The following is a 14,275-nucleotide window of genomic DNA, read 5'->3' on the forward strand; positions in this document are numbered from 1 at the left end:
ATCAGCAGCTTAGGTAATAAGTTTTAAATAAAGGTAATCAAAGGTTGCATAGATTAAAACAAAAATAAATATTTTTTTTATTTAAGCTGCTTGGATTGTCTTTTTAATAGAGTAATTTGCAATTGTTGGTGCATGGAAACCTAAGGGACCCCTTGTCCCTCAAAACTAACAATTAAGTATATAGTGGTATCCCGCACTCAATATAATAACTATGAGACCAAGACCATAATAGCCCCCAAAATATGTTTTACTCGTATAAAAAGATATGAACAATGGGGAATAGAAATATATATCTACAGCGCTCAAACAGATAAGCACACAAAACCCAGGCTAGTAACATGTATCGGCAGCATAAGATAAAGCTTTAAAAAAAGAAATAAAATTAAAAAAAAAAAAAAATTTAAGGAGGCAGCGGCGGCAAAAATAAACCAGCAAAACAAGGTACTCAAAAACAAAGGTATTTATAGAAAAATGTATAAGGGGGCAAAGTTTCGGGGGCCGACTTCATCTTCAGGCCGATTCCCACCAGTTGATAACAGAAGCACTTCCCCGATGTATGGAAAATAGCTATATTTATTATCTTACAAAACCAGCAAAAAAAAAGAAGAAAAATGTGTGCAGAATCAGAGTAGTGATGAGGTTTCAAAGCCACTCGCAGTTCATACGCAGCTCACACGAGTCCTAGCCTGCACTAGAGATTAGTGATTCCCAGGTGACAATGGACTGATCAAGTTTGATCACATAAAAAATAAATCGGTCGGTCAGATACCAGAATATCTAGAAGTCCCTCTAACATCGTCAATAAGAATCCGTCAAAATCATTGTATACCATGCTTGTATCAGGAAATGCCTAGCACCGTCCTGTAAATCCTTGTGCAATGATAGGATGTGAATCCAGGAAGGGACAGTTTTGTTTAATTCTCGCTCTTATTTAGATAAATTTCAATTAAACTGTACTTTTTTTTAAATTTTATAATTCACGTGATATCTTGGAGAAATAATAAACCCTACAGAAAACGGTTTGTTTATTTACCAAATATAAATCCTGCCATAGCAGTATTACTTTTACGTACATAGTGTAGGATGAATCAGTCACCACATTGTAAAGAATCCCACGGGGCTTAAAGGTTGAAAAACGCTGGTCTACACCAAGTACAATTGCAGATAGTAATTAACCGGTTCCACCCTCTCTTTTACACATCAATGTTTCGAGAGAGAAAAAAAAAAAAAGTTGTAACTTGTGATTGAACTCTTTTGTAGCCAAATACATAGATTGTTAAAAGGTACGTTGTCTGCAACCGACGTTCACATATTGTATGTACAGGAATAATCATGAAGGCATAGTATTTTTCGATCTGTGCACACCAACCGCTTAAAGCAGAACTCACAGGGACACTTACTTTAAAACAAACAAATAAACAAAAAAAAATAGATTTGAAACAGGGGGTCACCAAAAGCAGATCTCAGCTCCAGGCACCCCGCTTCCCGAGATACTTGCCTCGTACAGGGCGGCGGTAGCAACTCTGGCTGCGCTAGTTTGGGGTGACATAATATAATGGCGGCTTAAATAGCAATCTGTGATATCGTCCATTGAGGCTTTCTATTGGCCCACCATTTAATACAGCAGAGAGAAACCGGCATCCCCTACAGAGGCAAGTATCTCGGGAAGCAGGGGGTTCCTGGAGCTGAAACCAACACGGTTCAGCTACGGAGTCTCCAGCATCAAAACTATTTAAAAAGAGGGGGTGGGGATGTGGGTTCCCAAGGTTCAAAGTATCCGGCCGCTCCTCCTCCTCTTACCGTGCACCCCACAACTGGAACAACCTACTGGAGACTCTCGCAGCCGCCACCAGTCTAAGTTCTTTCAAAACTATAGCGGTCTCACATTTTAACCTGGTCTGTAACTGTTACATACGCCTATAATATATAGTATCTTAACTGTGCATGCAATGCCTTGTATATAATGTATACCCAGTTCACTTATGTAACTGTATTTGTAACCATGTATTATTTGTCTTAACTCTGTGCGCAGGACATACTTGAAAACGAGAGGTAACTCTCAATGTATTACTTCCTGGTAAAATATTTTATAAATAAATAAATAATGGCTGGGAGAGTGATGAAGATTAGGTGTTTTATAATAGGAAGAAATATTCCTTGCTTTAAGAACTCTGCATTAATTGTGGTCACAAATCTGCTGTGTTCAGTAATACACTGGTTTAGTACGAGTGTGCAAAGCCTCCTAGTAGTACTTTACTTTCACATCCTCTCGTGTGTGTGCATGTGCATATATATTTACATTTTTTAACTCCGATTCTGGTTTGTGTTCTATTGATATTGACTTCTCAAATGCCTGGTGGACTGGGGATATATTTAGAGAACTACAAAACCCATATGAAAACTCACCTCTTTAATGAAGCGTTTACTCACTAATTAACATTCTCCTCGGTTGATTAACCAGCTATGCATCAGTAATAGTTACAAGAATGTCTGCATGAATCTAAATTTACTAACTGAATCTGATCTAAAGAAGCAGTCATCCAGGTTTAGAAATAGAGATGCTATTATGTGACAGTTTGGAAGAAGTCTGCACCACCAAGTTTTTAACTGCAAACCTTTATTAATTGTAATGGACTTTCCTGTGCATAAAAACAACATCATTTCGAAGATCGGAATGGGTGAAATAAAACAGGGGGGGAAGAGTTCAAAATTACTTTGATGAATTGGGTGGATGGTGAAGCCTTAACTGGCAAGTAAAAGCTTGGGTGTAGACATGGGATTCGAGGGTACAAAATTTGATGTTCAAGTATAGACAAGGGGAGCAGCAGAGTCCATGGTGCAGAACCCATGGCGATTCTCATTTAATTAAATCAGTATTTGCAGTCTTAATTTCTTGCAAACCACTTCAAGTGGTTACTACCAAGTAAGGCGTGCTAATGTGCAGCTATATTCAAACAGTTCAACTTGTCTGCATACAAAAAGAGAAGGTGGATTTGGCTGTAGCTGGATGAGCAGATAGACATAGGAATGCTTGAACAATGAAGGTAATGTGTTAATAATATGAGAAAGGGGTGGGTTGGGAATTCATGTCGAAGGGGGAATGGACATGGTCAAGGGAGTAAAAAGAAGGCGTTCATACGGAGTTAGAAGGGAGAATAAGTAAAATGATCATCAGATCAAGCTGCAGTAGTTCTCAATTTCCATGGATAGGAGAGTTGGTGTACTGAGAAATAGCAAATAAGGAGAGCTGATGTGTAGCAGCAGCAGAACCATTGAGGTTGGCAATTGGATGTTAAAAGTCCTATCTTAAAGTTAAGATCATAGTAGTGAATGTATGCAGGCTATATTATGAGAGCAGCAGATGTGAACACAGAGAATGGAGTAGAAGGACATATAGGACAACATTCTAGTCTGACTGGGAGGTTTGACTAAAAATGTGCATTAAAGAACAAAGCAGGATGTTGACGTCAATATATCTGCTCCCTCAACCAATCACTTTACTAATTATTTATACCCTTTAGTGCAAACACTGCAGAGATAGTGTAAGCACATGTAGCAATGAATCGATGGAGAAGTTTTCAAGCATTACTTCTCTTTCAATTGGCAAATTGAATGCAAAAATAAGTAAAGGCAAAAATAGAAAATGATGGGGACTTACCTGTAATACATATATCTGAAAACTGATACCCAGGTCTATAACAGTGTCTTGGCTTTTAATGAAGTTGTTAAACTTATTGTTAAGATCGGCACTAACGCTCATGTCAGTGTACATTCGGTGAAGCTTGCTGGTAAACTCATACCCACAGGCTTGCTGTGGAAAAGAAAAAAAAAAGCCGTAAGTCTGTGTGTCCAGAACCTGATCTAACCAATAGGTCACATACATTCAATTTTCCCATTGGCTCAGCTGACAAACAACAGAAAAACAATAGAAAATTAGACAGCAAGCCGTCAAATTCAGAGGGGGTTATTCACAGTAGACCAGATATAACATCCATCATTTTATTTTAGTGTTGATAAAGGCATAGAGCTCAAATTGGAAAATAGACAAGAACTGGTAATGGTTATGATGTGTTTAGTGGTCACACCAACTTCATTATAGGAAATATTTAGATTTTGCAGGTATGGGTGTTAGCTGCCTCTTTTTCTATCAATCTAAGAGATGTGGTCACTACTGCTCATTACTTCTCCACTTGCTTCCAAATCACACAGAACACTAGTTTTCATCTTGGAATAATTGGAATACTAGCAACATATATTAAAAATGCATAAAAGTTTATGTACTGACATGCATTACAGTAACTTCTATTGCATAACTTAAGATTTGTTAGCTCTTCCTCCAATTTAAGCTTGAAAGCCGAACTAAACTGCAAGATGATAAATGTCACAGAATATATACTGTAGGACACCGATTTGTTCAGCGCTAATTAGGGAATCACTACTAAGTGCATAACTCGGCCATGGACCCCTTAACCAACTTTGAACAAAAGCTGAAAACTGCATATTTACAAAGATCAGGGACTTAAAGCAGTCTCTAGAAAAGTCACAATAGTGGGCACGTTAAAGATATCCATCATCAATTTATTTAAATATTTTTTTTCAAAATAGAGCACGACTAAGATTTATCAATACAGTATGTAATTGGACTGTGAAAAGTCAAAGACAACTAAAACAAAAGTGGATCTGGAACTCTGAATAATATTTTGTCAAAAACTCTGTTTTCAACCTTTGTCCCCCTTGTTTCTGAGTAAGCAGTAAAGACCTTTGATAACATGACAAACATACACTGATGAAAAACAAACGAGATCAGTGTATTTTACTGTTGTCCTTTGCACACCTCACTGTATCGCTCTGAATATGTTGGTGTACCATAAATAAATAATACAGACTCATTTTAAAGTGTCTTATGTAGTATCACTAAAATTGTATTCCAGTACCTTTAATTTATTGATCATTGTTTCTTCTGAATCCATGGACATGGACAAACCATGAATTAATCGCTTTGCCAGCATTCTGGCATAGAACTACAAAAATGTAGACAGAAAATGCAATTAGTGAGATTGTTTTTTTCCCCCCAAAGTGCAAGGCATTATCAGGTTATTGGAGAAAATCAAAAGACCTCCCCCCCTGCCCCAAAACAATAATTCATTAATGTTGGTTTCACTCAGAACAAAAACATGCTATAATGCTTGGATTTTATACTATGCAAGTCACTAATAAAACATCTTGAAATTGCCCAGTTTGAACGCATGACTGTATGATATACGATAGCCCTTTCCCTAAGACCAATGCACACATCTACTTCTGGGTTACAAATTAGTGCTACACAACTCCTCCATCATACTCTAGCGGCACCCTCTGTATAGCATCTGTTGACAATGTATGTATGCATATATGTATCTATCTATGTCTTTATTTATATATGGACTTTTTCCTATGTTGTCACTAGTGGGTCTGTAGTTTCAATATATTACGATTCACAGAATAACAAGAAAGAGACTGGTAATGTTTTGAAAGTACACACTATTAAGGTCTATGACAAACTTTTGTTCGCCAATTAAAAAGGTATTACAGCCTGCAACAAATAAAATATTTATTAATACATGGGCATTTTTATAGAATGACAATATTGCAGGCAATTCAGAACGTGACAGCACATCTATATCTAGGTATCAACCAGGGAACAGTTAAAATATCATTACCGACTGGTAGTCAAGTTGATAACAGCTACCATTCCAGACACCAATCGCAAGAAATGCCTATTGTGTGGTAAGACTACAGTGCGGACTGTAGATTGCAGTAGGAGTGAAGGGGGAGGGGGAAACACCAATTAAACATTTTAGACAAGCTGACACTTTGAAAATACATTATTGCATAATGAGGAGTGGCTCAGTGAGTGAAAAACACCAACTGGAAACAATGACACTGTATTTGAATCAGGGGAGCCTGGTTCAATTCCCACTGTTAGCTCCTTGTGACCTTGAGCTCCTTGTGACCTTTATCTTCCTGTGCATAAGGCTTTATTTCTCCCTCTCCTAATGAGCGATGCCCACTGTCTCTAGAGGGACAGAAAACGCATTGAAAAGCAATGCAATCACAGCCCCTGGACAGCAAAGGAAGATGGTGCAGAGCAAGCAGCACTGATGATTTAAATCATTTGGTTACAAGCATCAAGTTTTTAGCTCAGTTCTGAACATACCTTCTGGAAAACATCTTTGTCATCAATATACTTGAAAACGGTAATAAAACTTGTTAACTTGTCTTCCACTTCATTTTCGGTTATTCCCTTGGCTGATTTTTTCAGCATGTTGTCACAGTACTTGGCCAGCTGTAGGGATTATGAAAAAACATTAGGTCAATCTTTGCATTACATACATTTTAAATTGCTTCAAATGGAGAAAAAAAAAAGAACAGCTGACGACCCTTTGTATGTGAAATGTACATATGCCGAACAGGCACAAATATAGCTCAACGATCAATGTGCAAAAGTGTCCCGAGTTTAAAAAAATAAAATAATTAAAAAAAAAAAAAAAGTTATTATGCCAAGTGAAACACTGCTAAAAATATTGCTAAATCAGTCTAAGGTGCTGCGGGAATCCGAAAAATTTCACAACACTGCCACATACAGATCTTGATGTAGAACTTTAGGGGGTGGGGGGGGGGGGAACGGGGGGCAAGAGTGAGAGGGGGAGAAGGGACCTATTTAGCAAAATACCCATTGACCACTCTCCCCCACATGTTGTACAGAGGAGGGTTTTGGGAGGTATTCAATTCATTGGGTACTCAACTAAATTGCACTCTCCTCCAAAAGCACTTTCAGAGCCTGGAGCAACAGTGTGAATTCTGTCAAAATTAAAATAATACTGTTGTTGTAAGGAACGAGTACGTTTCCCATCGTTTGCAAAGTGATGCGAGAATCTCGCACATCTCTACTCGCAGACACACTTGATGACAAACTATACGTTTTAGTCGCATGTAACAAGACTTGGTGCTCAGAAAAAGTATTTGATGTCCGAACCATTTTGCCCACCTAAGATTTAAAGTTTGCCACACCTGAAAATGGCAATAAATAAAATGTGTTTTGTCCCGATAGAGAACAGACCATGCTCACAGATACACTTCTTAGCAATGTCAAACCAGTTTGTTTAGACTCCTAGTTAGAATTGGAATCAACATCCCAACTGGGCAATAAAGTAGACGCTGTACTTGGGAGAGTGCCATCGTTATTTGCTAGCTACAGCTTATATGCTGAAAATTGTACACAAGATGGATTTGAAAAATCATATTTCTTAATTCTAACATGCAATTTTGTTTACAATAGAACCACATCTGTGAGCTTAACATTGATTCTGTTTGGCAGAAACATCTGAATCCTGGCGTTAGGGTCACAATTATAGCTCCCAACTAGGGATAAAAACACCTGAGCAAGCCAGAAATACATGAATGCTTCCCTACTACCTCGTGTACAGGAGTGGTTATGCACCAAGATAACAAATAAAGACCCTTTGACACTAGAAAAGACATCATGAACATGCATTTTTGCATCGATGTTATAAAATGTTTTCCCATACGTTGCCCTACTTACCACACAAACATTTTGATAACTGGTTTGTTGAAGCACATGGCAATTGGGGAGAATTACTGCGTGCACATCCCTTTTCATGCATTACATGTTGCAGCAGGGCATCATTTGTCTCTGCTTAAATATTTGCCAGGTCTGAAGTGGAATAAACATCTGACTAAATTTAATAACACCGGAGGCAAATAGCTGTACAGATTTAGAAGCAAAAGTCATATCTTGGCTGCCTGCCATTCTTTCCTGAGATATACACAAGCATCTTCTACCTGTGCAAGAGCAAATTAAATCTAGATAAAAATGCATTGTGAATGGCGTGATGCAGTGATAATGGTTATACATTATTCCCAAGTGTCATTATTCCGTGTATTTCATAATAAAAGTATGCAATCATGCTGAATAATAAAAAGTAAAAAGGGCTGTACCCACCAATTCAGGTGCTTTGCAGACAGACCGGGGCTCTCTGTAGTTCACAACACATGTAAGAGCCTGTACAAATAAAGCAAGAAGTCATTTTATTAATGGATTTACTTCACCATTTTTCCACCCGTGTAACTAGTGCACTTGGATTGTAAGCTCTTTGGGGCAGGGACTTTCCTAATGTTTACTTTTGAACGTCTGAAGCGTTTATTCCTATTAGGTCACACTATTACTGCTGTAAAGCTCTATATAAATGGATGGCGCTATACAAATAAAGCTAAAAATACGTTTGCAGAAGTATTTTCCCCCTACCAATAATGTCACATTTTGTTGACTTACAAATACAGTTCTCAAACAAATGTTTATTTTAAGCTACAAATCTGTAGTGGTTACATTTAACACGGTTATATGGAGGTTAAATGTCAGCAAAGAAAGTGTACAAAATGAAATGTACTCGTTCCACAAGTATTCAGCACCTGGTCAGTGCTTGGTAGAAGCACCTTTTGCAGCAATTACTGTCTTTGAATAGGTCTCTACTAGCTTTGCACTGTAGGATGGTGACATTTTTGCCAAATTTTCACAGAAAAATTGATCCAGTTCTGATAAGTTTGTTGGGGATAGTCGATGGACTGCAATCTTCAAGTCTCGCCATAAATGTTCGATTGGATTCCAGGACTGACTGGGCCACTCAAAAACATTAATTCATTCGCTTCTTATTCAACCACTCCAATGTGGCTTTGGCTCTGTGCTACAGTCATTGTACTGCTGAAATGGGAATTTTCTTCCCAGTTTCAGTCTTGGTGACTCAAACAGGTGCTCCTCAAGGATTTGCCTTTACTTTGCACCATCCCTTCTCCCCTCTATCCTGACCAGCTTCCCAGTCCCTGCTCAAGAGAAGCATCCCCATAACATCATGTTGCCACCACCATCTGGGTGCTGTGCATTGTTGGGCTTGCACCAGACTTCACCCTTGGAATTTAGACCAAAAAGGTTATATTTTTGTCTCGTCAGACCACAAAACCTTTTCCAACATGTCTACAGTATCAGCTATAAGCTTTTCCGTGAACGTCTTTTTGAGAAATGGCTTCTTTCTTGCCACCCGTCCATACAAGCCAGCTTTGTGTATTGTCCGGCTTGTTGATGTGTAAACACAGACTCCCATCTCAGACAGAATTTTGTGGATCTCGGAAGTTCATTGTTGGCTTTAGAGTAGGGTTGGGAAATATTCTTATAGTGGTAAAAATGTTGATATTAAGAAATTTATCGCGATATATATATATATATATATATATATATATATATATAAAATCGCCATACATTTGTTAAAATAAAAGTCTGAAAATGTTCTAGTAAATTTAAATAACGTGTTCGCAAAATAAATCAATTTTCTTTAGATTTATTAGAACAAAGATCTTCATTCGCAAACCATTTCCATGTTGGGCACTTCACCTTTTCCTCGCCTACGCTGCTCCTATCACCCAAACATACTCATTCATCCACCCCTCATCGCATCAATCTCATCCTCAAGACAGTTCCTCCATTTAAAAAAAATTTCGCTTGTAAAACGTTAAAAATATATTAAAAACAGATATTTCGACAATTAATAGTCGAAAAATCTTTTCATAAAGGGTGAGTAATGGGATGAGGGGAATTTTAGGTGAGAAAGTGAAGGGCAAGCATGCAATGGGGGTGGGGGGAGGTGAGGAAGGGGTTAAGTGCCCCAGAGGGAGGATTGGGAGGGGTCAACACAAGGAAACAAGTGCAGACTTATTCCACAGCAGCCCGCTGCTCTCACACGCTCACTCCACATTCTGCCCAAAGCTCCCCCCCCCCGCCCTCCAAGTCTGCATTCAGAAGCAGGAAGAGAGGGGGACTCAGGGATGGAGAGGCAGAGAGAGGCAGCACAGCGCAACTGCGGTCAGAGCATGCCTGACCACAGGAGCCGGCATTGTGAAATAACAGGTAATTTCCCATATTGCCACACAGGGAGATTATGCTATCGCGATATTTCATTATACCGACCAACCCTACTTCAGAGTGACATCCTGAACCAGTTGCCTGCTTGCCGGCTGCTCAGTTTGGGAGGTCGACCTGATCAGGGTAGTATGATGGACTTCACAGTGCTAATGAGGATAATTAGTGCCTTCAAAATTTTCTTGTACCCGTCTTCTACTCTGTGCCTCTCTACCACTTTATCCCCGACTTGTTTAGAAAGCTCCTTGGTCTTCATGATTGCTTTTTGGATCACTATGCAAGTTGCAGCTTGAAAGTATTTATATACGTAAAGGAAATGATCTACAGGTTAAACCACTTTGATTACAAACAGGCTGAAACCATTTCACACATGTGACCTCACAAACAATTTATTTGCACCTGAGATGATTTACGGCTGCAGTAGGAAAAGGGTTGAATATCTATGCAACTGAGATTACATTGTCCTCTCGCATTCAAAACGTATATAAAACCCGTTACTTTCCCCTGTCACTTCAATGATTAATTTAAATGGACCATAAAGAGCCTTAGAAGGAGTTTTATATAATAATATTGCTTTGTAAGTATGGGTAAAAGACAGATATTCACTCGGTGCTCCTGTTATAGTGTGCAAACAATCATTAACTCAACACCTACTAATGCACACTACTGTTCAATTAGTGTAGAAGCAATTAAATAAACAAAAGAAATAGATAAATAAATAAAACCTTCAGTAAAAACACAGGTGAATTGCAGCTCAACCCCCACTGAACCTTCCTTGGTGGCCCTCCATAATCCCAGTAATAAAAAAATCAGGGAGCGCAGAAAACCGGTGAAGGCATGAAAAATAAAAACAAAAGAAACACAAATAAAGTTGCACTATGAAACAGAAATCAAAAATGCAACTTCAAGTGGGTCTGTACCCACAGAGGTGCAAACATATAGTACCTCCCACACAGTCTGTTGGTAACTGTCTTTAAAACAGGTAAACGTGTAAATACTCTTGTAGACCAACAAATGAGGAGCTGGACAAAGATGGTGCAAGTAGTGCTGGTATATTGTTGAAAACAACCTATAGCATGCAATAGTAGGCAATGACAACTTACAGGGAAGCCCCATGCAACGGCATGGTACGATAGACTGGAGCAGTGGCTGGTGATAGAGGTAAGAACGATGGCTGTGTTGAGCTCCTAAAGAGAAGCCGGTGCACTGTCGGATCTCTGCGATGTTAGGCGGGGACTTACACGTCCGCGTTACGATCATCACGTGATCGGCGTCCGCATGCGATAACGTCGATCCTCTGACACCTCATCTCCAAGTCAGTCAGGGATCCAGACTAAACGCATTCACATTTCGCTAGTTTACTTCATCAAGGGTCCATAATTCCCTGACAAAGAGTTCCCTTATGAGCTAGAGACTAGCCAATGAAAATCGCGCTGGGCAATAAAGTCTCTAAAAGTGCTACAGATGGTAGAGCCAATAGGGTGCCAGAGACTAGCCTAGTTACTGATTGTTTGCACACTATAACAGGACTGCCGAGTGAATATCTGTCTTTTACTTGGTTTCTTTTCCTATCACTATTGGCTGCACCTTTGTGGGTTTATGGAGACCGTTACAGAAAACGTTTCTAAGAATGTCTTTACAAAACGGCTTATTAGAAGAGATATTAATATCCTCCTCTATAAAACAGAAACATGAAAGCTAAAAAAAAAGAGGATATTCTAATCTGAATTTGAGAAATTAGAAAAATTACTATGCATAGAAACCCGGAAATGGTTGGACCTTATATTTTTGGAAAAATACCTAGCGGTAGGAAGGATACCAAGAGGTCTAAGACTCTTGAATAAAACTCACATTTGACTTTGACAACGAGCAATTTAATATAGCCTGGGATAAGATCATTGATAACTGCTCATTTGAGTTAATGAGGTTAATCACCGCTCATCATCAGAAAAGCCTGGAGAAAATTGATGAGGAAGTTAACATAATAAAGTCAAGCATTGAACTATTAGAACACACAACTGAGTTAAAAAAGAATGATAAAGAATTACAAGAGAACTTAGATAAATTAGAGATTGACATTTTGGAAACTAAAACAAAAAAAATTGATAGGGATGAAGATTACCCAAAAGGCAATTATAAGAAATGGAAACAATGGAAGAATGAAAAAAGAGATAAGGCTAGGAGGTGGGAACAGCCGAGAGGTTATGAATCTGTGGGGGAAAGAGTAGATCCTAAAAAAACAAGATAAAGAGAGAAGTTATCACCCAAAACAGAAGGTAAACTATAACAGTAATAGCCACCAACATAGGGGAGATAGTTATATATTGATTATCTCTGGATGAATGTTTTTATATCAAGAGAACAGATCTCCTAGGAGATCTCTTGAGAGAAGAGAATAACCTAGAAAAGATTTTAAAAGGACATACAGTACAGAGGAAAGGAAAGATCAAAAGAAAGAGAAGTGAGATATGAAGGTAAACCTTGGAGTAAATCCAGTAGATATATTCATAGCCCTAGGAATGAAAACAGGAGTGACAATGGGAGAACATCCAATCACCATTTTTTTTTTTTTACAGAAAGTCTCCCATCACAAGGAATGGGAGAATCAGAACCCATATGCAGCCCTGGAAAATCACAATTGGGATTATCAAACACTAAAACCCCAAAGGAAAAGAGGTTTAGAGGAAAGCGAGGAGGTGGGAGAAACAGGTCAAAGAGGCAAAACCATGAATGGCCTTCTCTGCGCTCCTTTCTTTGTTCTATGTTTGCTTTGCCCAGGTTGATCACCTGAGAATTTTGGATTAGCGGGAAGAAGAGGACCAGGCATGTGTGAATACCTGACAAGCGCGGTCAACACTACTTTCTTTAAAACCATGAATGAGTATTTTTAATATTAGCACGGTCGTTTTAACTCCTGCACAAAATTCCGTTTTAGCCAAAGGTCTTAACTTCACTCCAATCACTGGACCTAGTGGTTTTAAGTGGTTTATAGATGCTAATAATTTAGTACAAAAAAAGCTTTGAGAAACTACAAAATGAGAAGAAACCTTTTAATAACAACCTTAACTCTGTAGAAAGAGCAGCACTTTATAATCTTCTGCTAGTTGTTTGACTTATGATCAAGCAAGCACAGAAAGGTGGCGGAGTTGTAGTAATGGACAAAAGCTGACAGGATTGTAAGCGATCACAAAACATATGAGAAATTAGAAAGGGACCCAACAAAAATCTTTATGGGAGAATTAAATAGTCTTATCAGAGGGGAAATCACGTGATGTTCTGACGGAGGATGAATTTGGATACATGTGGAGGAAAAAACCCGGTATACCAGTGTTTTATTTCCTCTCAAAAATCCATAAAAACTTGCAAGAACCAACAGGAAGGCCCATCATATTGGAAATTGGTTAGATTACGGAAAATTTATCAGAATACATAGATATTTTTCTACGTCAATAGGTTATGGAGATTAAAATCATATCTGAGAGATACTATGCAAATATTAGATATTCTGAGTAAAATCCAATGGGAAGAAGACTATATATTAGTCACATCAAACGTCGCATCCCTCTACACCTCTATAAGTCATGTTCAAGGGTGTGACGCTATTCGCAAAACATTAAGTAGGGACAACTGCTTCCTGTGCCTCTCGGGGATTCAGCTGCTACCTACACATTTTATACTGTATGCTTCATGACCTTAGCACCCTCTGTGATTTATTTCAGGAATCATTGTGTTTACATTTTGTTTTTAAAGTAAGTTATGTGTTTGTGTGATTAGAGTACACACCATTGATGTATTCATATTTATATGTTTTTTTAATATTATATGTTTGTATATCATTTCGTTTAACCATTTATTGTAATAAACTATTTGCTGTATTATGTATATTTTGAAATTAGTTCTGGTATATGTAGTATAATAAGAGACTTTCAAGCACTATCTCCATTGGCTAGTCTCTGGCACTCTATTGGCTCTACCATCTGTGGCCCTTTTAAGAGACTTTATTGCCCAGGGCGATGCCGATTGGCTAGTCTCTAACACATAAGGGAACTCTACGTTTGACAGGGAATTACGGACCCCTGACGAAGCAAACTAGCGAAACGCAAACGCATTGAGTTCGAATCCCTGACTGACTTGGAGAGGAGGCGCCCGAGAATCGACGTCATCGCGTGCGGCCGCCGATCACGTGAGGATCGAAACACGGAAGTGAGAGTCCCAGTCGCACATCGCAGAGACCCGACAGTGCACCGGCTTCTCTGTAGGAGCTCAACACAGCCGTCGTTCAAACCTCAATCACCGGACCATGCTCCA

At 38.7% G+C, this 14,275-nt stretch overlaps 1 protein-coding gene across 4 annotated transcripts in view; it reads right to left on the reverse strand.

Annotated features, from left to right (window-relative positions):
* CUL2 (cullin 2) overlaps nt 1-14,275 on the reverse strand; it is a 103,329-nt gene that overhangs the window by 25,135 nt on the left and 63,919 nt on the right. For all 4 annotated transcript variants that reach the window (XM_075587749.1, XM_075587747.1, XM_075587748.1 and 1 more), the window contains 4 exons: nt 8,003-8,062; nt 6,197-6,325; nt 4,935-5,021; nt 3,659-3,811 (listed from right to left, as the gene is read on the reverse strand). In XM_075587749.1, coding sequence (XP_075443864.1) covers nt 3,659-3,811; nt 4,935-5,021; nt 6,197-6,325; nt 8,003-8,062 — 429 coding nt within the window. The remainder of the gene's footprint in view (nt 1-3,658; nt 3,812-4,934; nt 5,022-6,196; nt 6,326-8,002; nt 8,063-14,275) is intronic.

This window comes from Ascaphus truei, chromosome 2 (assembly GCF_040206685.1).
Source record: "Ascaphus truei isolate aAscTru1 chromosome 2, aAscTru1.hap1, whole genome shotgun sequence".
In the NCBI taxonomy this organism is placed as follows: Eukaryota; Metazoa; Chordata; class Amphibia; order Anura; family Ascaphidae; genus Ascaphus; species Ascaphus truei.